The sequence below is a fragment of the Acinonyx jubatus genome, chromosome D3 (assembly GCF_027475565.1).
Source record: "Acinonyx jubatus isolate Ajub_Pintada_27869175 chromosome D3, VMU_Ajub_asm_v1.0, whole genome shotgun sequence".
NCBI lineage: Eukaryota > Metazoa > Chordata > Mammalia > Carnivora > Felidae > Acinonyx > Acinonyx jubatus.
In genome coordinates this window covers 70,614,286-70,642,156 of record NC_069392.1, presented here as the reverse complement: position 1 = coordinate 70,642,156, position 27,871 = coordinate 70,614,286, and the positions used below count along the sequence as shown (strand labels likewise).

The window sequence follows — 27,871 nt, the reverse complement described above, 5'->3', positions numbered from 1 at the left end:
AAAAAGGCATCTATAAAGAAATCATTTGACCAAAACAGAGTTAAATACTTTTCACAGCCTTTAGTATCTCTAATAGGGGACTTATATTTCACACAACTTTTAAACCATACAACATCATTGCTGGGGAAAGTATCATGAGTCAGTACTCTCCAAGAACAGCTCTGAGAGAATGAGTGCTAGTGTGATACGAAGATATGTTTTGAATTTATGGTGTATTCTCTTATTCAGCTTATTTACAGAATGTATTTAAATTGGCATGGTGCATTTAAATTATTTAAAAATTGGCTATTTATTTATTTTTACTCTCCTAATATCCTTCCCATCAGAGTTTATCCATTCACTGTGTTTTCACTAGGGGAAAAAAAAAAAAAAGATGGAAACTGTTGATTTATTGGAACTCCAAAAGAAAATCAAAGGATCAATTTAGCTACTGGCTTACTAGCTAAATTGTGATGGGATATGAAATTGATCCTGGTGACCAAATCATGTTTTCAGAGTCATTCCAGAACAATCCTATGCACCTATTTCTGGTTCCTTATTATTAACTATGCCAGTTGGTTTTGTTAGTACATTTTTAAAAAAATAATTCATAAACGTGGGACCTTGGAAACAGAAGTATTCTGAAAACAGTATCAATAATGGAAGTGAGGTATTTCTTCACAGCCAATTAAAGCATCTGCCTATATTCTTGACTACTATGATTCATTAGATCCTTCATTTCCCTGTGAAGATATAAAACTTTAAGAGTGTTCTCATTTCTCTATTAAGATAAAGTAAAAGGCAATCACATTTCTTTTCATGAATCAGTCCACTCATTTTTTATAAAACAAGTCAGGTCGCAGAAAGTAGCATGGTAGTTGGCAGGGCCTTGGAGAAAGGGCCCTTGGCCTTGGAGAAATGGGCCATTATTATTTAATGGGGAAAGTTTCAATTTGAGGAGATAAAAAGCATTCTGGGAGTGGATGGTGGTGATGATCTCACATTGATATGAATGTACTTATGTCACTTACCATACACTTAAAAATTGTTAAAATGGCAAATTTTATGTTATATGTATTTTACTACAATAAAATGTACCTTTTTTTTTAATGTAAGCAGGATAACAGATATCTGAAGATGGGTTCCTTCCAAATTACAGACCAAATAGTTTTATTCTTGAGGGATTTCTCATGAATTATTTCATGGTGTCTGATTTTAACACAACATTAAAACTTATAGCGAGCATATTCTACAAATTCTAGGCAAAAACAGAAAGGCTAGACTATAAGAAATACTAGAAAACATTGTCTTCCTTATAGTTAGGCTCCTACCCTCAGACCCTTCCCAAGACCATTTCAGTCACATTATCTATGCTCAAAGAACACTCGTGTAATGCATCAGTGAAAAATAACTGAAATAAATATAAGAGATCTATATCCATTTGAATTGAATTGATGAATAACTGGACCACACACTATAATCAAGCAGAAATTCTCTGTGTATTATGATTAAAAACCCCAGTGGGAAGTTTGGAATGTAAACATTATTGTAAATACCAGTTTCTAATTTATCTTTGCATGGTATGAATCACCTAAGGTCTCCTATATGTCCTCTGTCTCCACATTAAATGCATTTCAGAAACCAACTGTATATGTTGGAGGAGGACTCAGGGCTCTGGCTCCAAATAACTCAGTGGCCAAAGTGTATTTTATGAAGGATTTAGGATGACAGGGAGCGAAACAAACAAAAAGTTTGTTTTCATGAGATATCTGAGACTTATGCCTATGTGCAACATACAAGGGGGAGATCAGCATTCACAGGAAGCATGGTGAGACTGAAGAACAGGATCTAGAACACCTGTGTGAGCAGTATGTTTTCAGGGGAGATGAGATACAGTAGAGAGTGGTACGAATTTAAGTGCCCTGTGGACAGCCAAGAGAAGAAACCTTAAATCGGGGCCGGGGTGGGGGGAGGGGGCACAGAGGATCTGCAAATAAATATTATAACTCACACCAGCTCTTTGTTTTTCATTCTTCCTCTTTCCCCTTTCCTCACTTTTACAATTTCCATCACAGTCCCTAACAAGTGGGTATCCCAGTTGGGAGTCAAAGGCAAATGACTCATTCAGCTGTCCACCTAACTATCAAGTTCTGTTGATAAGAGAACCAGTCCAATGACAGGAGACAGAGACCTTAGTCAAACTCATTCTGTCACACCACATCTTCAGAAGCAGACCCCTCTGAGGTTACCCAGTGACACAGCACTTAGATTATCTCCACGTCACTTTTTGTTTTGTTTTTCCAGAAAGAAAAGAAAGGAAGAAAAAGAGAAAAGAAAGAAAAAAAGATGTTAAAATATCTGGGGCGAAAATGATCAGTATGTTTTCTGGAGTTGGAAATTGCTGTTTTAATTCTCCCTTTGAGTAGTGTTTAAGTAAAGGGATTTGAATGATCAGTAAACTAATTTTCAAGTTACTTAAGCATGCCAAAATATGCTGACACACAGGGGAGTGAGGAACTAAGACACAAGAAGACACCAGTCCCTTTTCTACTGTTGCAATTAAGACATCACACACATTATCAAACAGTGAGTGACTAACTGGGTATTAGCTTCCGGAATGCAAAAAAAAATTACATCCACATAGATGTATCTGGTATCCAAGGATAAGAATTTCAACACTAGAGAGGTGCAAAGATATAATGAGAGGAAACCACTATTATACATGAAAAAAAACCTCAACCTGAACAAGAATCCATGCCTGATGATATACTGGATTTTGTTTATTTTTTTATTTCATTCTTTGTAACCAGCCTATAGTCTCAGTCAATAAATATCTGAACACATGTGAATTGAGTCCAGTATACTTTAATCAATATACTTGTGCAATTTTCTCTAATTCTGTAAAGATAAAATGATTGAGAAAAGGCCTAACAAGTGATATTTCAGTAATAGATGTTTGGAGCCATACAAGATTTTAGAGATTGTCTCTCCAACCCTCTCATGTTAACAGTGAGAAAATAATGTCAACTTTGAGGAGTTATAATAGATCAAATTTGGTTAGATTAAAAGTGAATTTTCTCTCATATGTTTCCCTATTAAACTATTAATTCCATGAAGGCAGAGACTGGATATGTATAGTAGGTGTATATGCAGTGTGTATGTATGTATAAATGCATGTGTGTATGTATACAGTATATAGTAGATATATCATAAATACACAGTAAATGTTGAACGAATCGATGAAACTAATCTTGACTTTCTAAAATCTCAAAGAGCTAGCACCAGGGCCCAGCATCCTGAATTCTAGCATTCTCTAAATATTCTTATTCTCAGAACTTTTGTATTGGAACATAGGAAAATGGTTAAGTACCAACATAAGCCCTTCCAAGACTATACAAATTTAGGCTTTATATTCTAGCCAACTAATTAAGTTGTAATATTTATTTCTTCAGGGGTGCCTGGGTGGCTCAGTCATTTGAGCGTCCGGCTTCAGCTGAGGTCATGATCTCATGGTTTGTGAGTTTGAGCCCCGTGTTGGGCTCTGTGCTGACAGCTCAGAGCCTGGAGCCTGTTTCAGATTCTGTGTCTCCCTCTCTCTCTCTGCTCCTCCCCCACTCATGCTCACGCTATCTCTATCTCTCTCTCAAAAATAAACATTAAAAAAATTAAAAAAAATTTACTTCTTCAAATAATAATTGAATTTCAAAGTAAAATCTTAAGAAAATTATTATAAAGTTTTCCCAATAAAACAGTTACATTTTAAAGTCCATAGTGTAAACCATTATTTTCTCTTTTTTAATGAAGATGTTATTTCTTGTAAAGAAATTTTAGTATGAGAAATAACCACACAATCATGACTCATTATTACCTAAAATCTAGTATCTATAGGTAAAGCCATTTCTTCAGAACAAAATTTGTGTTCATTGTTAGCTTGCAGAAAGAGAATCAAATCTGTTCTATGATTATAGCTTTATAAAGGTAATCTGCTGTATGGGGGTTTTAAGGACAATAAAGTAACATAATTTCTTTTGGTTCTTTTATCTAAATGTGTAAGAACCTTACTATTGACATAATCTAAAACAGGATTTCTCAGTCCTATTGGCTTACTGGGAGCCAGAACCTTAACAAGTACCTCTAAATGGTCATTTTATACCATATAAATGGTCATTTAAATGGCCATTTTATACCATTAAATGGCCATTTTATACCATATAAATGGTCATTTATACCATTCACTGAAGTGAATTTTCACTTTTATGTACAGAAATGCTAACCATCAGGGTACCTAGGTGGCTCAGTCAATTAAGCATCTGACTTCATCTCAGGTCATGATCTCATGATTTGTGAGTTTGAGTCCCACGTGTGCAGAGCCTGCCTGGGATTCTCTCTCTCCCTCTCTTTGCCTCTCCCCCACACATGCGTGCATGTTCTCTCTCTCAAAATAAGTAAACCTAAAAAAGAAAGAAATCCTAGCCATCTGTGTGCACAGATATTAACACCACCAGTCAATTCTCATTGACTGTCAGTAAAAAAATGAGTTATTTCAGTAATTGCAATGTTATATAGAATAAAAAATTTTATTTTATTTTATTTTTTTTTCAACGTTTATTTATTTTTTGGGGGACAGAGAGAGACAGAGCATGAACGGGGGAGGGGCAGAGAGAGAGGGAGACACAGAATCGGAAACAGGCTCCAGGCTCTGAGCCATCAGCCCAGAGCCTGACACGGGGCTCAAACTCACGGACCGCGAGATCGTGACCTGGCTGAAGTCGGACGCTTAACCGACTGCGCCACCCAGGCGCCCCTAGAATAAAAAATTTTAAATATGGCTCTGTTCCTTCTATATTAAATAGAAACCTCAAGTAAAATGAATGACATAAATGTTTAATTCTTTTAGTTTAAAGATAATAATACTACTTACATAACTAAAATATTCCTTTTTAAATAAATTTTGTTTCTTAAAATGGCAATAGCCAGGGTAAATATTAATATATTTGAGAACTTTTCTTTTGTTTCAAACATAAGAACATCAAAATATAATATTGTTTTTGTCTTTTTCCTCATCATCATCGGGAATAAAAACAAAACAAAAGTGTTTTTGCCCTCTAGTTTCTTTCTCCTTGGTAACAATCCAAGAATAATCCAAATTCATAATTTATATTTCCATAAAAGCTAGGAAATAAGATAACAAAGAGAAGGAGAGGCTTTCCAGTGCCTGGGCCTGCTGTATTCATTCTAAAAAGCTAATGAACAAGTTAAATTTTCTAGCAGTGCAATGTTCCAGATATAACCTCAAGAGGATAGAAACAGGAGTGCTTATATTTGGTCGTTGCAAGCATTGCATATTATAGAAAAGGACAGGTTGGGATATTTGTATATACATATAGAAATCAGTTGAAAATCCAATTTTGTGAAACAGGAATTCCCCTTTGAGGGAGGTAAAAAAAAAATCCATATTTAAATGTAGTCAGCATCCAAGGTCATTCAATAATGCCTTCTTCACATTTCAGAAGAAAACATTCATCTTTTACTAGAGTAGACTGTATGGAATAAGAGCACACATACATACACATAAATAGCTTGTATCAATTTCTATGTTCTGTCTTGGAGGAAAGATGTGAGGCAGGTGAGAACTCTGATAAAAATAAGTAATTAAAACAATAGAATCAAAATGTGTTTTCCAAATTTCACTCATTAACAACCTACAATAATTGTAAAAATCTACTTGACTATGGTTTGGCATTCTCTTAATTTGAATGGTGCATCTGTAAAACATTTAATGTTGTTGCCAATAAAAATATAGTTTTTAGGGAATACTTATCTCTGGTTATTTTCCTTTAGCTTTTTTTTTTCTAAGTTCACTTATTTTACTCCTTTTAATTTTAAACTTGTTTTACTAGTTCTTCTCCAATATAGGGACTAAAAATAAAAGAGGCTAACAATTTTAGAGACATTTCACCTGTTCCAAAAGACAAATTTATTTGACAGAGGCAAATCTGTTCAAAGTCACAAAACAGGGCTTCATCAGAGATTTCTGCAAAATTTGGCAAGGAATTGTACGTTGAGGGAAGTAATAGCTACCGACACAAAGTTAGATCCTATGTATATGTTATATTACTACTTCCTCATGATAAATCAATAAGGAAAGCATTAACATTCAAATTACATGAGTATAGAAACTGAGGTTTGTTGAGGTTAGAGACTTTTCTAAGATCACATACAGGTATTAAAAGAGAAAGCTAGGATAAAAACTAGAGTATGACTTTCTCTAAGACTTCTATAATTTCCCTGCTGTCTTCCAGAGCTTAGACACCAGTTAGGCTGCCCCCCTGGCCCCACCTCCACTCAGTGAGGTTCAGGGATAGTGAAATTATTTCCCTGAGAGCACACAACCAAGCGATGAAAGAGTCAAGCCAAACCAACCCTTGTTTGCTTCACTGTACTATATGGCTTTAGCTGATTTTCAAACCCAAGGCACACTTGAAATAAGGAGATGTTTCTAGCAAACTGATTTCTGGCATTAGGTTCCTTATCTTCAGCTATACCTAGCTTTAAGTCCATTTGAAAGTTATATCAACTTTCCAGGCCAGGAAAACACTAATCGATGGATAACACTGTTTCATAAATATAACCTTATTGGACCTCAAGAAGGGCCTTCAATGTATATATTTACAAGTAAAAAATAGAGATTATGATAAAATATTCCATTCTAACTAATCTGTCAGGAAGCAAAGTCTCTATTCCACCTCTCTCAACGTGAAGATGTTCATTTCTTCATTCAAGTGCTCTAACACATTATGTCCTATGTAGCCACTATAGGTAAATGGACATCTTTGTTTCCTGATGGAATAGACTTTAATCACTGTCACATTCATAAAACTGTGTGCTGTTAGTAAACAAATGTTCCCTTTAATTCAAGTGTGGTTGAAGAAGATGTGGAATCAATGCCACTCACTCCCTGTGCTGTTCTGGAACATTTCTTCACACGGAAACCACCCTGCCTCCCAAGAAGGTGAATGAATGGGTAAGTGAAAATTACACATGTAAGTGCTGAAATAGTGAAACTTTCCATGACTTACCCTTGAATTAACTACTTCCAGGGAGACGTTCTGAGGCGGGGCACTTGGCACTAAAAGGAATAAAACAAGGTGAGGTGGTTACTGCCAAAGTCATAAAAGAGAAACAACAACCCTCTGTGAAAAAAGAAAGCATGACTTTCACAGTTCATGATGATAATTAGGTAGGCTGATCCAGGTGGCACTTCAAAATTTTCCTGGAGAGATGGAAAATAACTGCATCTGTTTATTTGTTCTTACTTGGTAGGCCAGTTATCCATATAGGGAGCCCCCAAAACTGTTTGGTAAGAAAGCACCTGCCGTGATACCAAACACTGCCATTTAATTACAGCTTTCTTATTATTACCTTCCCAGAGAAGCCAATAAAAACACACCGGAGATTTCCTGGAGTGGTTTTAAAGGCTTAAGATGTTGTGCATTTCAGGATCTGCACGGTTTTATTATAAAATATGTCATTCTAATGGTCAGTCATCTTGCTTAATCCCCTTAATGAAATCTTTATTATCTCTTAAAAAGAGAAAAGATGAAATACATCCCTCTTTTTATCTGTATGTAATTAAACCTATGTGTCACAGATGCAAGCAAGTTATCAAATAACATTCAGTGAGTCAATTCCAGGAACAAAAAAGGCAGTTTATTTTTCTTTGTAGATTTTCTGTTTTTGTTTTTTTTTTTTTCTCTTGCTTGCATTTTGATTGCCCAATTCCTTCATGGGAAAAGGAAGAATATATACAAATTTCTTTATAATACTTGTAATAAATATTTACTATATCAAAAAGTGAATATTCTATTTTGTGAATAATTCAAAGACAACCATTCGCTGAACAGCTATTATGTGTAAGACACTATCCTAGATGTCTTGGATAAATCATAAACAATGTTTTTCTCCCCCCAAAAGAAATAGAAGTAGCATTCAATAAATGCTTAACATATGTTAATCTGTAAAATATAGTCCCTATTTGTTCATGACAAATTGATTAACAGAGAAGAATTGCTCTTAGCATTTTCAAGAATTTAAAGGCCATTTTCTGTCACATTGCCCCTTCTTTAACTTGAACTTGGACAATATCTATATTTCTATAGGGTACTTGTATTTTCCCCTTGAATTCATTATGCCCTACTCTGAGTTTACTTTCTGAAAGTATTCACCATGAGGGTATATGTCTCATTAATCTTTACAGCCTTCAAACTGACATTCAACTAATATTTACTGACTCAATGATTACATGAAAAAACAAATACTTAGTTAAATATTAGCTCTTGGACCTTCCTGGACACCATAAGAATTTTAATCACTTTGTTTTGATTTTGAACTTCTTATCTTAGTACTTGATAAAAGCTGTGGCCAATGTAGTTTGTGATAAATAACACTCACTGGTCTTATTTTCATGAATTAGGTCAATAATCCTTTCAAAAAGTATTTTATAATTTAATAAATAGATTTTATTATTCAACTTACTTTAGCTCATATTATATTTCTTTTCAAATAAAGAATATAATTCCCCACAGGGACCAGGATTTTTGCCTCTTTGGATGTTTAATCCTCAGTATCAATAAGAGTGTCACATTCAGCAAATATGTGTTGAATTAATTAATTAACAGAGAGATTATAAGAAATAATAAAACTTTTTATCATACTTATAGTTTTAGTCATAACAAGCTTTCTTTTTGCAGTTTTATTTTTTTTAATTAAGGTATAACATACATATAGTATAATGCACAAATCTTGTATGCATGATTGGATACAGTTGTATGTGTGTGGGTGTGTTCGCATTTAAACACCACCTAGATGAAGATTTAGAATATATAGTATCCTGGAAAGTTCATTTGAGTCCCCTCACAATCAATACCCTTCTAAGAGTAACCACTATTCTGACTTCTAACACCATCGATTAGTTTAGCTTGCTTTTAAGCTTACTAAAAATGAAATCGGTTATTATTTCTAGGCTGGTTTCTCTTACTCGTTATTATTTCTTGAGATTCATTCATCTGTTGCATCTAGCAGTAGTTTTGGTGCTTCTGTTTGTCTTTTATTGCTCCTACGTATTATATTATATGACTATTCTATTTTATATTTACTCATTCTGTTGATGAATGGCCTTTGACTACTTTAGATTTAAAACTGTGAGACTAAATCTCCTATGAAAATTTTTGTACATGTCTTTTGACAAACAACTACACTCATTTTCTTCTTTATATACCTAGCAGTGGAAATCCTGGTAGAAGTAAAACCTCTATGGGGGTTTTACATATGTAAACAAGGAAAAATATACATATGATAAAATTTTCCAAAGTGGTCCCACCAATTTACACTCCCACTAAGAATGTAGCAAATGTCCAGAATCTCCGTATCCTTACCAACGTTTATTTTTTCTGAATCTCTTCCATTTTAGTCATTTCGTAGGTATGTAGTGTTTTTATTTGCTTTTTCTTGAGGATCAGTAATGTGAAGCATCTTTTCACATGTTTGCTGACATTTGGATGCCCTTTATCGTGGAGTTTTAAGAGTCTTTTTTTTTTACAGCAAATTTCCTTTAAAACTCATCTCTAAAATTTTCATTCCTTTATCTTATATTCTATGTTCATGTTACTATGATTAAAATATTAAGATTTTTTTTTCTCAATAGCTAAAATAGTGAGAAGGGCTCTTCTGCATTTGGCAAACTTCCTATCTTCTCGACTCTTCTCAAATGTTATAATAATGAAATGGACTTCCCTAAACTACGTTCACAGACCTGTGGACATTCCCAGTCTTCAGGAAAGGGAAGAATGCAGAGGCTTTAATAAGACCATCTCTGTTTTTGTAAAAGACGAAGTATTAGAGTAGGCTGGAAATAATAACAATGTGTGTGATCAGAAAAACTAAACAGACTGACATCCTCACAATGAGGAAGAATTTAATATGATCCATATTTAAATTATGCTGTAAAGCATTGAAAATTAAAATAGGCACCAACTGAAAAATGCTAAGTGCTCCATCATATAATTTCACAAACTTCTAGCACATGGGCTGTTCTTGACTTATGTAATCAGGAAAAAAGTAGAGAGTTTATTCTACAGCATTTTTAGTTGTCAAACCCCACTCCCTCCCTCTATCAATTCCCATATTCCTGAGACATAAATAGATAAAGTAGATAGGATTAGGTGCTTGGTGGAAGGAAGTAGGATCTACATTTATTTGAGCTTTTCTTTATTTGACTTCCCAAGATGTTTCATTGTCTCATGAAGCAAAGAGGAAAGCCATGGTTCATTGTTTTCTCTTCAAAATGTCAAGCAATTTATCATTTATAATAGGTTGGTTAAGGCTGATCAGAGATATTCAGTCTAGAAACTCCCTCAATATGGTGAAACATGCTGATTTGATACATATGATGATGATATATTCTGTATAGTAAAGTTCCCACATTTGTAAATCAATCTCCATAGAGTCAGGTACTTGAGTTCCTCCCCTTACCAAATGTGTGCTGTCCTGTACACATAATCTATGGATTGAAATAATTCATGTATAATTATGAGCTTTGTACTTTCAGCAATTGATATAAGAACTTCATTATAGAATAAGGGAAACTCAAGATTTTTCACATTAAATCTTGCTTCTTTTCCTATTAGCTTGTGATCTGACTCTGCTGCCTACCAGGCTAGCTTTTGTGACCTCTTTCTAATATTAGTTTTGTCATCTGTAAAGTAGAAAAAATCATAGCATCATAAGGATTAAAGATTATTAATGCAAAGTGATTAGAACAGGGCCTTGTACTAATAAGTACTCAATAAATACCAGTGATAACAGTAAAAAGCACATTCTTATAGTTAAGCTTGTCTATGAAATTGGGTCCCTCTGCTTATGGGCACAGAGCAAGCTGACATGGAAGCTCATAAATATTAATTGATTCATAAAATCTTTTAATGACCTACACTCATCAACTGGTTCAAGAGAAAATATTTGGGAACAAATTGGTAAAACTAGTTACATTCCGTGCTATTAGACTGCCTAAATCTGATGTCCATCTCAAAGGGTTTAAAGAAGCAGATTGTTATATACAAATGATACAGTAAGTGGAGGGATTTGAATGAAAAACAATTTTTCTTCCCAGAAACACAATTAAAGCAGGCTAAATTAGAGATGAGAGCTTATCAGGACAGAAATCTTTATAAGCATTTTAGCATAACAGGAAGACCATTGGGATAATTAATTCAGAAAATAAAACCATTATTTGTATTTCATTTTGCTTTTATTTAATTTTTCTCTGGTCCCAATATCAATTTTATGCTATCCTCTGACCTGATAAGAAACATGGTGCCCTCAATAACATGCATGTATTTAGGCACAGTCATCTATTAAATTAGTCACATAAATGGAAAGTTCTAAAGATAAGTCTACACATAAAAACAATTATATTGTTTGGCTTAGCTATCTGATTAATTCAGTAAATATTTACTGAGATGATGAATGCAGAGATGGACATAACAGCATTCTTCACATTAAAGAACGTGTAGTATACAGAGAAAAAGTGACACGTACATTGTCATAGATAATATTTATTGAACACTTAAATATATGCCATGTTCATATTTTTGGTGCTTACATGGATTAGCTCATCTAATTTCCACAACATCTCCCTTTTATAACATCCAGAAAGTCAAGGAGAAGACAGCTTTACAACTGAGGACTAGAAAGTAGCAGACTATGAAAAGTGATTAAACATATATCTTTGTAGGATGTGTGACTACAGCATGGGCAGCTTCAACAGAGAGAAGACATCAGCATAAGCAAAAAGAAGGGGACTGGATAATAAGAGAGAGAAAGTCAAGAGTGCAGGGGTTTTTGTTGGAAATCCAAAGAGATGAATTGATTGTGAAGGAGATTGCAGACAAGTTTCAGGAGCCCACTCTAAGGGGCCATTCAGTTCCTGCTTTCTCCTATCAAATGAATCGATAAAGAGAAGTTGGCATCCTTTGTACAATGATGCTTGATGGGTTAGGGTCATGAAATCCTTTTATTTAGTGACAGGCATTTTCTAAGTCCTAACTGTTACAACACTTAGAGATAATCATTCTTGGACTAATGAGTAATAATCTCTCTCTCTCACTTATGACATTTAAAACCAAAGTGGAGAATAAGGCCACAGTATTACAGTTCAGAGTGTGAATGAAATCTACATAAATTATGTAAAATATTCATTTTCATTTGTTTTCCTTTTATTTTTATAATTATAAGTTGTGAAGTAATTTATTCTGCCAATAAATATTCTATTCTGTCTTCAATAACAGAATCAGATGGATGGGCATTAAAAACGATGCTGAAGTGGTGTTACATAAAAATTTTTTTAAGTTGAAATTGCAAATGAGCATCACTCCTGTGTCTTCACTGCACTGTCCTTAATAACATGCATGACCTTCCTCATTCCACTGATATTGTGTGAAATATCCGCCCAGATACTTTTCTAGATTAAAGAATGATGGATTGGTTAAGGAATCACAAGGTAAAGTCTTTTTTTCCCTTGAAATTCAGCAGATCAATAATTTATAGAATTATATACAACAACATGGAAACCACTGCTGAAAAGAGATAGCTTGTTGCCTTTTTAATATTCATAGAGGCCATCTCTGCATCTCTATACCTGCTTGAATTTCCACTAGCCCCACATCATATACTCTGTTGTCCTTTATTTTCACTTGTCATTAAATTTCCCAACATTTCATTATCCTTTTCTTAGATGTCTAGTTTCCTCTGCTACTGCTTTGCCAAATCCATCTTTTTCATTAAGAGTTCTTCCTCTCTTTTATGACATTTAAGAAAATATGTCTAATATTTCATTTGTTGGGCAAGGTACAGCTAAAATTATGCACTTTCATATTTAGTTTTAATACCTGAAATAATGGATTATTTGGCCTAAATCTTATGACATATTTTCAAATTAAGAGGTATACATAGGAGGGCTGTCCATCATTTACACCTTTAGTCATCCATTCCTCTTTAGAATGAGAAATAAAAAGAAGCACACCAATGTAAATTAGTCCACACACATGCACAAATGTGTCAGTGTTTACAGACATTAAGAAACCACCCCCCAAAAATAATTTGAACTCTTAGGAGTAGTCCCACGTTTGAAGATAACCTACTAATATGATAGGAAAAGACAGGATAAAATTGGCAGAGAGGGAAAGCATAGGACCTGAGGTCCCTGGGTGGAGAAAAACACATATTTTGGAACAATGCTGGGAGGAGTGTCTGACCACAGCACACCCCCTCAGGCATAAGGTTCCTCTTAAGAATGTAACAGATCCCACCCATTCTGGATTTCAGGTTTTCCCTTCAGGTTTCCCTCAGGAATTTGACAAAAGACCTAAGTATGGCCATAGGCTACCCCTCATACAATGGAAACCAGACAATCAGGAATTGACAACCTAGCACCTAGAGCTATCAAGCCAATAAGGGTAGAGCCTGAGAAGGAACAAGGGGAAAGGCTGGGGGAGGGTTGACCAGAACCTTATAAAAGCAGGACCCTTGCCTACAGTTCTTGGGCATTCACTTTCAAATGCCCCCTCTCTGTAAAGAGAGCTTTCCTACTATTCCTCCTTTCTAATCTTATACTCTAATAAACTTTTGCCTGTTGCTCATTTTGTGTCACCTCTTCATTCTTCGAAGCAGCAAGACAACAAATCCTGGGTATTGTGGTAAAGAATCCTGCAACACTAGGACATCCTGACACAGAGCATATAATGTACCTTTTGAAAGAAAGTTTAAATTTAACTATAATAGATAGTTTGAGTGAAGTAGCCAAATTTTTAATTAATGCTAATATATGCCACTAAATTTTAGTTCAAAGGCCTTAAACATGCAATCCATGGCAGTATTATTTCATTACTATCAAATATGTGAGTCAAGTTTCACCATTTAACACTTACCATCAGAAAGTGTAACCACTGTTATGTCATCAGTAGATACTCCTGGCCCATAGCGATTATAAGCTAGGAATCGAAGAGTATATTCCGTGAATTTTTTCAGGCCTTCCAGCTTATAAGATAGTCCATCAACCTCTATATTCTGGAGACATAAAATGTCAAACTGTTATTCAGGAGGCACATTAAAGCAGAAATGGCATCCATTCTGCGCAATCAGTGAATTGGATATTAGACTCTTACTCATAGAACCACGCTCTAGCCTTATAATGAGTTGTTGTAAAACCTAACTTGTGACACACACTCCCCCACTAAATTCCAAACCACTCTGTAGACTCCTAGTTAAAATAGCACCATGCTATTTTTACAGTCATTAAGTTCCAATGTGTTTAACACCACCCAATACATTGAATGGTATGCAATATTCCACCCACACTGATACTGACGGGCAGAAGGCAACCTGTGAATCCATGGGAACAGATCGTTACTCCTCTCCCCTAAATGGAATAATTCACTAAGAAACAGTGGATTTCTTCCTTCCCTTGCTGAAATATACCCATGGCTCTTGAAACTGACAGATACTTTGCCATAATCTTTATCTCTCACAATGCTGTGAGGTGGGTTGGAACTGTTCAGTACATCACAGCAGCAGAAATGAGGTACTGGAGGTGAAGGTCATTGAGAAATCAGAGCCAGTTTGCTGTAGAAGACCCATTATTAGCTCTCCACAATGATGCTCACACTCACATTTGTCTCAGGTAGCATCACTTCTGAATTTTTTAAGTGGATTGGTGAAATGCATCATGGAAAAGACAAAAATGTATAGAAAATGGAGAGAATGGAAAGCTGAAAACAAGGGCTAAATAGCATGGGGACAGAAAACAAACAAACAAAAAAACCAGGATGAATGATTGTATAGAAGGAGCTCTTAGTAATTCCTATTGCTCAGTATAACTTAGGACTTGAACTATTTCTGAATAGGGCTGTTGCAAAACATCTTTAAAAAGCAAAATCCCTATCATGCAGTTTATGTGCAAGCAGGAAGACCACAGTACGCTTGGCAAGCTTCACAACATATCCTGAGAACTCTGGTATCCCAAGATAGGCTCTTGATTTTTCTTATTTACCTATGCACTTGTCTATATATCTTTTCCCACATGAGGTTGAGAAACCGGAAGTAAACATCTCAACAGTCATATATATGTCACGAAATAGAATTGCTGACTTTCATGTGTCTCCCCCTAAATCTAATTTGCCTGTTTTCAAGTATCTGCGCAAACCATAGATTACAAGCAAATTGAAAGGAGGCAAGTAGCCTTCTGGAGTGAGGCTTATTGAAAACAATGAAAAGTGATAGGTGACTACAACCTAATGGTGAGGAAAGGACAGAAATAACTCAAATATATAGAATGAAAGCAGCAAGCTGACTGAGGCCTTTGAATAAGAGATCAGTCATCCTTAAGACAAGGACTGACAATGCAAATGGTTTCTAGGACCAGATAAGTTCACATAAATGTGGCTATGCTGGCCCGGGCCACTAGCTATTACAACTAAAAAACAAAACAAAACAAAAACAAAAACAAACAAACAAACAAAAAACATTCTTTGTAGTGATTTCATTTCATTGTCCATTTGCCTCTCTTACAACCAGAATTCAATTAAATTTCAATTAAATTGCTTAACGTTTCTAATAATCAATATTTAAAAAATATCAGCTGTCCAATTAACATGGTGGACTGGACCAAGAGTTTGCAGATCTCCTCCTATGCCTCTGGTCCTAGGACCATCCAATAGGTGGCAGCACTGGGCCCATTCCCTTGCCTACCTGTTCTTTTCCCGTGGACACCTCAGTGCAGAACAATCTGTAACCTTGGACTGGACCATTTGCATAGGCAGGGGGTTCCCAGGTAATAAGAATTGAGGTAGGTGAGGTAGATACAGCTTGCAGGTTTTCTACTGGCCCTGGAACTTGCACTGTGTACAAAAGAAATTGATTAGTATGAGAGGGTTCTCTTCCTCGAAACAAACAAAATTACATCTTTTACAGTTTAGGGATATTATAGCCCTATGAAGTACTTTAAGAACCAAAAGGGATGAAAAAATAAAATATAAAGTAATGAATTTTAGAATCATTTCACTTTGAAATTCAGGAGAGGGTTTATATTAATCTAAATTACGTATTTCATTTTACAGTTGAGGAAATTGGTCAAGGAGTCTAAATTACTAGGAAAATGATGGAAAAGGAGTGGGATTGTTAATCTAAGTTCTTAGTATGGAAAATTTTCCACTATGCCAGCATGGCTTTGCTTGTGTATGAATAATAACTACAGAAGGAAAAGAGAAAATACAATTAGAATACTTGTATATCATGATTCTACTTATAATTCAAATGAACAGCACAGCTATGGATAATTTGCCACATCTGTATTTAAGTCAGCATTTTAAAATCTTGCCCAATTCTATGTCCTTTAAATTAATATTGAGATTTAATTTTCAGTTTTACTTTCTAGTATTCTATTTCCTCTCATAACTGCTACTTTACTTAATCAAGAATAAGTAGCTTGTTCATTAAATAAATTATACAGCACAGGTCCACAATTGCTTAACCAAAACACTTGTGTCCAGATTTGTTTTGAGATCTGGAAATTTTCAGATTTTAGAAAGACAATATGATGTATGTACAATGTTACATTTAACATCCCAAGTGGGGTCTCTGTTTGCACCCTGTTATCAAATCATACATTTGCTGCAAAATATATGATATTCACATCAGACAAAATTATTAAAGACTATGCTTAGCGTAGCATAAGGGCAGATCAGTTTTGGGTATGTCAGGAGTCAAGAAATTCCTTCAAATTCCAGATTTGCAAATTTTGAATTTGTGCATACTTTTTTATTTATAGACCTGAATACATAAATATGTGGTTTGTAAATTGTAAATGCCATACATCGTAATCTAAATTAAATAGTTTCATCATCACAAATATGATGACAATTTTAACAAACATGCTGTATATTTTCCCCAGCCTTAGATCCCACCTACCTTTGAACAGGTGCACCTTTTAGGCCTCTAAATAGAATTTTGTGAGCTTAACATCCACAGTAAAAGTCTGAAACTGTGGCCGACAGATATCTGATAACACAACTCCTTAGATCAGTGCTGCACCTGTGTCCCTGGATCAGTCATTTTTCAGAATTGATTCCATGGAGCCCAGGCTCCTTAAGGCATCATGGCTCATGCATTGTAGAAAAATGCGTGGAAAAATATGTATATATTTATATATCAGAAACATGTGTTTTATGTCACATTCACATATTTCCCACCAGTCCCCAAAGCTTGAGCATCCTTGTTATTGACATTTGCCTTCTTCCATCTTAACAAATGATTGCTGACAACTTCTCACAAACTTACTTGAAAATCATTTTAAACTTACAGAAAAATTTAAGAATGCAAATATTATGTTGAACACCTGTATTCCCTTTACCCAGATATACATATATTCTCAGGGCACCTGCGTGGCTCAGTTGGTTAAGTGTCTGACACTTGATTTTGGCTCAGATCCTGATCTTGTGGTCTTGAGTTTGAGCCCCACATTGGGCTTGGCCCTGACTGTGGAATCTACTTAGGATTCACTCACTTCTGCCCCTCCCCCACTTGTGTGTGCATGCTCTCTCTGTCTCAAATAAACTTTACCAAAAGAGATACACATATATACATATGTGTGTACATATACACATATATACATATGTGTGTACATATACACATATATACATTGTATGTATGTATATACATACATACAAAAGAGATACACATATATACATATGTATGTACATATACACATACATACATATACACTTATGTATATATATATACACATATATGTATATATACTCTTTCTCCCTATATACATATATATTACATATTTATTATATATATAGAAAGAGACAGAGGCAGACAGAGAATCTGAATCCATTGTTACACACACCATAGCTCTTTACTCCCAAATATTTTAGTGCATATTTCCTAAGCATTAATTTGTACATATATAATATTAACTTCAGTACATTTCATATTAGTACAACACTTTTATCTAATCTTCATCTGCATTCCAATTGTGTCAACTGACTCAATAATGTAACTTATATAGCATTTCCTTCTCCAGTTCAGGATCCAGTCTAGGGTCAAGTTTGCATTTCAGTGCCATAACCTCTTTAGCTGGCTTTAAGCTGGAACAGTTCCAAAATCCATCTTTATCTTTTAGGTCATTTATACTTTTGAAGGTTATACCCCTTTTTTAAATTAATTATTTTTTTTATTAAAAACAATTTTTTTAAACATTTATTCATTTTTGAGAGACAGGGAGAAACACAGAGCATGAGCAGTGGAGGGGCAGAGAGAGAGAGACACACACACAGAATCCCAAGCAGGCTCCAGGCTCTGAGCTGTCAGCAGATCCCGACTTGGGGCTTGAACTCACAGACTGTGAGATCATGACCTGAGCCGAAGTCAGAGGCTTAACTGACTGAGCCACCCAGGTGCCCCTAGCCCTTTTTTAAATTCATAGAATATTCTTTATTTGGGTTTTGTTTTTGTTTCTTCATGTTGGATTTAGATTATGCATTCTAGACCCAAATGAGACATGAGTGATGTCTATACCTCAGGGCATCATGTCCAGAGGCACACGACCTCTTTCCTTCCATGGCTGGTTATGTTAGTTCTGAATACTTGGTCAAGGTGCTGCCAGATTTCTCCACTGTAGCATTAACTGGTCCCTCTGTATCCCCCCACCCCAAGCCCCTCTCCATTGCTTATAGCCAATAAGCAATTTGTGGGGAGATACTATGTCAGGGCCATATAAATATCATGCTATTTATCAAATTCTCTTAGAATAAGCATCTATTAATAGTTTTGATATATCAATTTTTAGCATGGTGGTTACAAAATGTTTTGTTTTGTTTTTTTTCTATTCAAGCACTTCCTCCAAATTAGCCACTTGGCATACTACATTCTATTATAAGCAAGAACCCATATGTCTATTTATGTTATCTCTTATTGGTATGGGCACATGGATTTCTACTTTTTTATGGTCTATAATTCATAATTGTCTTAAAGACATTTTGGTGTTCAAATTGTCAAGTTCAAATCTGGCCAGTGGGGTCCTCTTTAAGTTGGTCCTCTGTCCTTGTAATATGACATATCATTTATTGAAGAACTTTTTGTCTTCCTGGCATAATATATTCCAGGCTCATCTTGGTCCTGCCCCAGTTCTGGAATCAAACATGTCTCTAAATATTTCTCATTCCCTTTAGTGGGGAATGGTATTCAAGACAAAGATCTGGATGTCAGCTCTGTTCACTGCTGCTTAGTTGTCTTGCTGCTAGATCCTTCTGGTGAATGAGAAACAAGAATGTATATATACTTATGCATACACAAATGCATTCACACACACACACACACACACACACACACACACATATATATATATATATATATATATATATATATATATACTCAAATATATAGGTACACAGGTGCATTTTTCATGACTTGACAGAGGTGCCTCCCATTCTAATCCATCTCTCCAGAGTTTGTTTTTGTCTTCTCCATTCCTCTTTTATGTCCTTTCTTCCATAGGGAAGATTCTGGCTTCCAAAGAGTTGTATTCTGACAGACACTTTATGAGAGTGCCTTCATCTTGGTACTCTTCCAGGAAGGGGTAGTTTTTCTATGAAAAATTCCTTATTACACAAAGAAGACTTCAGTAGATAATACTGAACAAAGTTCACATTGATAGAATTAGAACTGTATTATGTTGACCCAGACATTTTGTTTCATGGGGGGAAAAAAGAAAAATAAAAACTTGCTCACTGACATTGTTCAACTGGATTTTCAAAATAGGATGTTTTAAAGAACAGTAACAAAAAAAACCACTAGAATTTGCATGCTTCTATGATTACTGATATATTCACAATGACAATGTAAACATTTCTAGAAGGTAGGTTTTCTGATTTGGAATCTATTATTTTTCTAAAGAAGAAAGACAAAGAAAGGAGCAAAAGAAAGAATTGAGACTGAGTGATCTGCTTAAGTTATATGTTAAGTGTGACATAACCAGGATTTTGAAATTTTCACAGAGCATATATCCCTGTGGCCCAGTGATGTATAAAGTTTTAACTGAATGTGTCTCTTCTTGGTCTCCTATGGCTAAACTGAAAAGGCATTACCTATTTAAAAAAAATGACTCATTATGGAATCCAAGACTAAGATTTAAAAATGGCCAACATCCATTGGAATGTTGGGAGCTATTACTCCTGCTGTGAGATGTTACCTTCAAGGAAAGTTTCCCATCTCCAAAAGGCTCAGGAGATGAGTGGGTTTCCCTTTCTTGGAGAAAGGAAGGGAAGGCAATGTTTGGGAAGTTTCTGCTCTTCTGTTCCACTGGAATACAAAGGGGTGATGGGAAGAAGAGCCAGACACCTGTGAATCTGGAAGGCTAAGCTGAGGGTGCCACCTAGCATAATGGGGGTGGGAGTGAACAGCCTGCCAGACTAGACTCTTTGAGTATGTCACAATCAGATATGACAACCTCATAGCCACTTTCATCAGGCATCGTGAGGAGAATAGACAGACTACATGGATGTCCACAGCTCCAGGCAGCATCCCCACAAAAGCTACCAATAGGCCACACTCCTCTCCTGCTGAGCCCACCAAGGGCTGCTTAGCGTCCAGGTTCCTGGTCAGGAGAATGGTCAAAACTCTCCCCTTAGGTTTCCAAATAATAATAGCAGTTGTCTTTTTCACGGGGATATGCACAATGTTAGGTATATACAACATATTCAATAAGTGTGTGTCAAATGAATGACTTTATATACAGTTACCAAATGTTACCCTAAATAACAAGCCTAAAATAAAAACAGCTACTTTAACAGTCTAACTCATTTGATTTTGTTAATTCAGGATTGTTACTACAAGTGATCAGAAAACAGTGTTTTTCTAACATACTTGGTAAGAACTAAGGTTGGTATATTTATGTTTGTTGTATGCATGTGAACCTAGGTACACTTTGCCCACTGTGTAATTTGTTTATATGCATATATAATTTGGTTACTTACAGGACACCATCAGGTGGTTAAGTACCATAATTTGGTCAGTTCTCACTGGTAGTGCCTACTCTGATTGTCTGCTCACCAACTGAATTATTCTCCCTTCCTATTGGTCATCAGACAGTATCAGGGAAAAACATGTACTTGGGATTCCAGGAGAATTTTAAACAGAGATAATAGACATAGGAAGAAAAAAGAGCATTCAGAGCATTTAGTGTAAGCATTCACAAACAAGAGTATATGTTTTTACCAATTCCAGCCAAATGATAACATTCTCTTTGTTTTTATAAAGTTTCCACTTGTCCACTTCCACTTTCTACTTCCAAGGATTGCATCTTAGTACCAAACTGCTTGCTACTTTAACTTGTGAATTTTTATTGTTGTGTGTTTTTAATTTTTTTTACTTATTTATTTATTTAGAGGGCATGAGGAGGGGAAATGGGCAGAGGGAGAGAGACAGAATCTTAAGCAGGCTTCATACTCAGCATGGAGCCCAACGCAGGGCTCAATCCCATGACCCTGAGATCATAACCTAAGCAGAAAACAAGGGTCTGATGCTTAACTGACTGAGCCATCCAAGTGCCCCTAACTTTATGTTTTAAAATAGAATTTATTTTATGATCTGATTGCATTGTTCTTTAACATTATCATATATTAAAATTAAAATACCATAATGTTGTTATTGTTCCAAGTAAATATAACATCAAAACATCAAAAAAAGTACTAGCAAATGATATATTAATCATATTATCAGACCAAAACACTGCTTGCATATGGGATATTTTTCTTTACAACATTCCTGGCTAGTGTCAAGACTGTTTCACATAAGCTATTAAACGCTTACTTTTCTTCACAACAGTGCTATAAATTCAAATTTGTGAATTCCCTGATATTTTCCTTTTGAATTACAGCCCAAACATAGGTCTGTGGATAATATACTGTGTTGATGTTAATTACGGATGTACACATTTTTGTACATCCACACAAATTTGTGCATTTATTCAGGTCTGTATCTATATATTTAAGCATAGCTTACCTGGTTTTACATATGTGATTTATTATATACATATTAGAAGGAGAGAAAGAGAAAAAGAGAGACAAAAATGTTCAACAATGGGAATTATATGAGAAATCAATACTGTTAACAGCTTCAGCCTTCCATTTCATTACGTTTTAGCATGTCAGTCAAGAAACTTAATGGCCTTAACTGCTCATCATTTCCAAGATGTCTTTAATAATCCTCACTGATCCCCTCAGTTGGACAATAATTTTGTGGCAAAATGCATCTAATTTCTCTTCATCTCTATTCGAGCTACCTATTTCTTCAAAGAATGGCAAGATTTCAGAATAGATGCATAATCTATGCAAGTAACTCATCAATCAATGTCAGCTTAAGCAACCACCTTTTTAAATTTCAATATTGCATTCCAGTAGAAATTCATTATAACACCTGTACCTAAGAACAAATTAAATACTTATGTTGGAGTAAAATGATATATATTACATGTCACTATTTGCACCGGGGACTGTAATTTCTGACTATACAGATAGATTTATAGCATAACAGAGAACTCTATCATGAGACATTATTGGATATTAACCCCCAAAATGGCACATAAAAGTTAGCTGAATCTTAATACAGCATCATTTATCATATATAATCATATTGAAGACAGGATGTGTGTTTGTACTGTATGTGAGAGACTGTGTGTGCATGCACACAAGCAAGTGAGTGAGAAGGGAGGAGAGAGGGAGAGAGAGGGAGAGAGAGAGAGAGAGAGAGAGAGAGAGAGAGAAGAGTGGAGAAAGTATCAGTTTAATGAGCTATAGTTTGTTAAGATGGGGGTATAGTTTCTTGTCCCTACTCTACTTATGATAAAGATCAGTCATTGGCATCAAGGAGTCCATAGAGTGCTTGAAAGTGTATGTACGCTTTCAGGAATGTACCATGTACATTTTTTAGGTGTAGGGTTCATGAGTTTCCATCATTAGGATCTATGATTCCCCAAGAAGTAGCTCCCAATGGATCAGATAATGGAACAGATATCTCTTGTTTCTTTTGGCTTTGAAAACCAATGATTCTTTATTATTAACTCATTTGTAATGATTATGAATTACTTTCTGATGGGAAATATAGCAATAATTTTACTTTAAAAAGACATCTTCAACTTTTAATAAAATTCTAAAGCTAAAAATATTTACGAAATAGACTCTCCATCTCATTTTCCAAATCATGGGCAATTTAAAAGCATTTGAATCAATCTTGTTTAATTTGTCAAATATTTTAGGTTTTTCAAGATGTTAGAGCTTTTGCTGATCAAGAAGTTACATAGCATATATGAATTAACACTCTGGTTTTCTTTTTCTTCTTTTTTTCTTGCTGTTTATATTCCAAAATCTATCTACCCGTCTACCTTTCTGATTTCTCTTTACTATATGTAATTTGATATTTGCATTAATCCGACTAAAATCTAAATTATGATTTCCCAACTATAAGGTTCTAAAAATATTTTGGGAGTTTAAATAATCCCTTCTAAATAAGAATGTAAACATAAGATTTTCATAGAAAAAGCTTTAGAAGGATCAAGACATGCCACTGTCTTCATAATACTGAATGAGGCTGATGTCTCTTCACCATTATACTGATGTTTCTCAGTTGGAAGTCCAAAATGAAGACAAATGTTAGTGTCAGAGAACATGTAGTTGAACATTTGAATATTTAAAGTCTTTTCAAAATGACTGTATAGTACAATGTGTCCTACTCTTCCTAAATCATCAATTTAACAGCTACCAAACCTCTTTTTTTCTTAAGAACTAAAGTACTAGTGCATTTGAAAAAAAAATCACATGTTATCATTCAGATAATGACCTATCATTCACATGTCCTCAATTCAGGCCAAAATTCTGAGCCTGATTTGCTTATTCATTTGCTAATTTAAAAATGATTCTTGAGTTCATTGTTTAAAATGGGCAGCAAAAGATCTAAGTAATTGTCTGTAGTGATCTAAATGGATTTAGACCACAATGCTCTTATTTAAGCAGCGGCTTCCATTGCCAATCTCACTGAACTTGTTTCAAATGCAAGTCATTTCTGAAACAATTTGCATTTATTGATAATAAAGTGCATGCTTTGATTGCCTCTTTGATTTTTTTTCCTCCTGTAGTTAACAGCTTTAATGATATTTCTATGAAATCTGTTTCTATTTTGTATGGGGAATGCAACATCAAAAAGCCTGCAGGCAATGTAATTATTAACATAATGAAACCCCTTCTTGACTGAACTATCCATAGTTAGGAGATATGACAGTAATTTGGCAAGAAGGAAGCACAAACTATGGGGTAGGTTTCTATTACAAAACCACAGAAGTCTGACTAGACTTGGTTAAAGGAAGTGGTTATTACCTGAGCATTTTATTTAGGGTTTTAATAGGTGGTATCTGCTAAGTCACAATATACTCAACTATGTCATTGTGTGTATATAGAGAAATATATGTAGATATCTATGCACACATAGAACATGTGATATATATGATTTACATATTCCTTACATATACACACATGTATACACATATATGCTAACATATTAAATGATGGATGTTTCTGACAGTGTAGTAGAAAAAACTTTAATGGTTCTCTCTGAAAAAAAATAGTACTGAAAGTAATCTTGTGATTCATCCTAGAACTAGAAGCGGTTTGATAACAAAAGTGATTTCAGAAATTGACTTCAAGATAAGGTCTTTTCAGTGGGGTAGCTCAGGCTTTTCCTTGACATAGTCAAGTAGTAATAGCCTTGGTGAAGTATGCCAAGTATTTTGAACTTCACTTTAGAAAACAGGCAATGCGTAGAAATGTAAAGTGTAGTGGAAAATGTAGATTCCTGATGGCACAACTGAGGTCTCAAACCTAAGTTCTCAAACCATTTAAACTGGAGGTTTCTAAGTAATGTCAAAAGCAATTGTTTTTATGATCTAGAAAAGTTGCCTGAAAGATACCAAACATTGAAACTAAAAACCTAAGTTTTTAGCCAAATGTGTTTAAGTTTCCATGTTACTGAAGGCTAGATGTAATATAAATTCAATCATACATTTTTTCTCCTCCCTTATAATTTTTTTCAGAATAGCTTGGGTTGGGTTACTTTCCATTATGTTACATTTCATTTTAGATAAAAGTACTAGCTGGTTTTAAAGTCTATTGATAGGTTTTATGTGTTTAGGATACAGTGCTGCCTCTAGTATTATGAAATATTTTATTATGATAGAAATTTTCAAGGAATTTAGTAGGACAGAGAAAACACACACACAGGAAACACCTAGATGTGAACAATAGACCATATATAACCAAGATTAAAACCTCTCTGGGCAGACAATGAATTATATAAGAATTCTAGAAATTATAATCAGAAATGGTTATGGTAATTTGGTCAAGAATATTTCTTGAAGAACAATTAAGAGATGCACTGATGGAAAAAGGACAAGGAAGTTCAGGTGTGAAGAAAGAATCTGATGAGTCAGCAAAAATGAGTTTGATGGGTAATGGCCTTGAAATTAGCTTTTTCAGAATAGAATTTACAAGCTGGTAAAGAAAGAAGAACCATATAGCTTGGGGAAGGCTTCCAACAGTGAGGCCTCTAAGTAAAGATAATGAGAAGAATTCCAAAATAAACTAAATTAAAGATGGCACCACTGATGATCTCATATTGAGGAAACAACCAGAAGCATAGAATTTTCAATTATTCACTTGTTTTTCTATTTTGCTAGCATTATCCACAAATCAAATAATATTCTACCAGTTTTTTAAAAATATGGTGTGTTTCAAGATACTTGATGAAAGTTAAAAAATTCATCCATTTTATCTGAAGATCCCCACACTAAAACTTCAGTGTGGGAATAAGTATTCAGAAAAGAAAAAAAAACAAAACAAAACAGGTGAATATTCCAAGAAATTGTCAGGAACTTTTAAGAAACTCTAGACAGAAATAATGGAAAGGTGAAAACTAGCTCTGAGACAACTAGTGAAAAAGAAAATACCACAAATGGAAATAAAGCACCTTAATTCTGAATCCTTGATCAACAACTCCCCTCCCCTCCCACCATTCCAAAACACTGTATGCTTAGGCCAAATTATTTAAACACCCTGCACATCATTTTCTACACAACATTTCTACACAACAGGGCTATTGCCAGGATTATATGAGGCTATATAGAGAAGCAAGTGTTCCAAATAAGATGGTAGATGATATTGCTATCTGGACTCAAGTCCTCTAAACTATTCCATAGTTTGGTTCCCTCAACAGACAGTTGGAGGAACGAGTATTTGATCTTCTTAATTCTCAAGATTGTTGGGGGCAACTGGGTGGCTCAGTCAGTTGGGCATCCAACTCTTGATTTCTGCTCAGGTCATGGATCCCAGGGTCATGGGATCCAGCCCCGCATCGGGCTCTGCACTGAGCATGGAGCCTGCTTGGGATTCTCTCCCTTTCTCCCTCTGTCCCTCTCCCTTGCTCACACTCCCACAAACTTTCTCTCTAAAATAAAAAAAAAATTCTCAGGATTGTTGGAAGAACATGAGGAGATGATACATGTGAAAGGGAAATAGGAAACATAACATTCCATAGATGTATACAGCAGGAGCCCTGAATTAGGATTACATTTACAAACCAAATGTGGCCAAAAGAGTGTCTGATAAAAGAGTGGAGGTTTGCCTGCTTTGTCATAATAACACATAGAAGTTAAGCCTTTCATCTTCCTTATAAATACTCCACATAGACTTATTTTTACTGTTCTTATGTAGATCATACGTTTATGTTTAATTCTTACGGAAGATCTGCAAGCAGAAATTCCCAGCAAGGGCATGCACAGACCTCTTGCTTGTTTCACACTTATTTGTGGCTCACATATACTTCAGGATTGTATTTCTGCACACAAAAATGTCAGTTCTCTATAAATAGATATGCATCAGAGAAGCAGGTGTCTTCAGCTTATGTGCAATCCGGAGTGTTTCCCATGGTGATAATGTAACTAAATCCCAGCAACCTTTCTCAGAGTTGCTTTGTATTATGGTCAGTATGGGAAGAATCAATATTTGATGTTTGTAGTTTTAATAGAGCAATAAATGACTTGTATAGATTGCTTTTATAAAAGACCCCTGCTGCCATTTATTAGAGAAGAAGGAAGTGGCAATCTTTTTCAGATCCTCAAGTGAGTAGGTTTTTCCACATTATGACAAAAAGATCCTATCTTAAAAAGATACTATCTCTTTGGGAAAGAAATTTATTGTTTATCTATTTCCAGGCTTTAAAAGATAAGGAACTGCCTTGGGTAAACTGGTTCTTTTGGGAGGGACCATAAGTTAAAGAAGAAATTTCGAACTTTATTCTCCTAACACATAGTTTTCACAGAAATGGGAGATCTGGGCTTCTCTTTGAGGCAGAAAATGCCAAAAAACAGATCCCATCTAATAAGCTTTGTTGAGAGAGACTAATGGTAAAGAATATGGGCTCCAGAATGAGAGACTCTGTGTTCAAATCCAGTACCATTGCTCAGGCTATGTGGCCAGCTCATGCTACTTAGTACCTTTGAGTTTAATTTTTCTTATCTTAAAAATGGGGTTAATACTAATACCTACCCCATGGGTTTGTTGTGGAGATTCATAATAAACAATTTCTGAACAGCATCTGGCACATAGGAAATGCTCAATAAATATTAATTAAGTTTTTACAGTGTACCAGGCTTTGGGAGAATTGGTGGGGCAAACAATGAAAACTTCCATAGAACTTATAGTCTAAGATGGCAGGACACAAGGAGCCAAGAGAT

At 35.0% G+C, this 27,871-nt stretch overlaps 1 protein-coding gene across 2 annotated transcripts in view; it reads right to left on the bottom strand.

Moving 5' to 3' along the window:
- Positions 1–27,871, bottom strand: part of DCC (DCC netrin 1 receptor) — a 1,130,837-nt gene that overhangs the window by 278,005 nt on the left and 824,961 nt on the right. For both annotated transcript variants that reach the window (XM_027068985.2, XM_027068988.2), the window contains exons 10-12: positions 15,781–15,929; positions 13,962–14,100; positions 7,059–7,108 (exon numbers count right to left, since the gene is read on the bottom strand). In XM_027068985.2, coding sequence (XP_026924786.1) covers positions 7,059–7,108; positions 13,962–14,100; positions 15,781–15,929 — 338 coding nt within the window. The remainder of the gene's footprint in view (positions 1–7,058; positions 7,109–13,961; positions 14,101–15,780; positions 15,930–27,871) is intronic.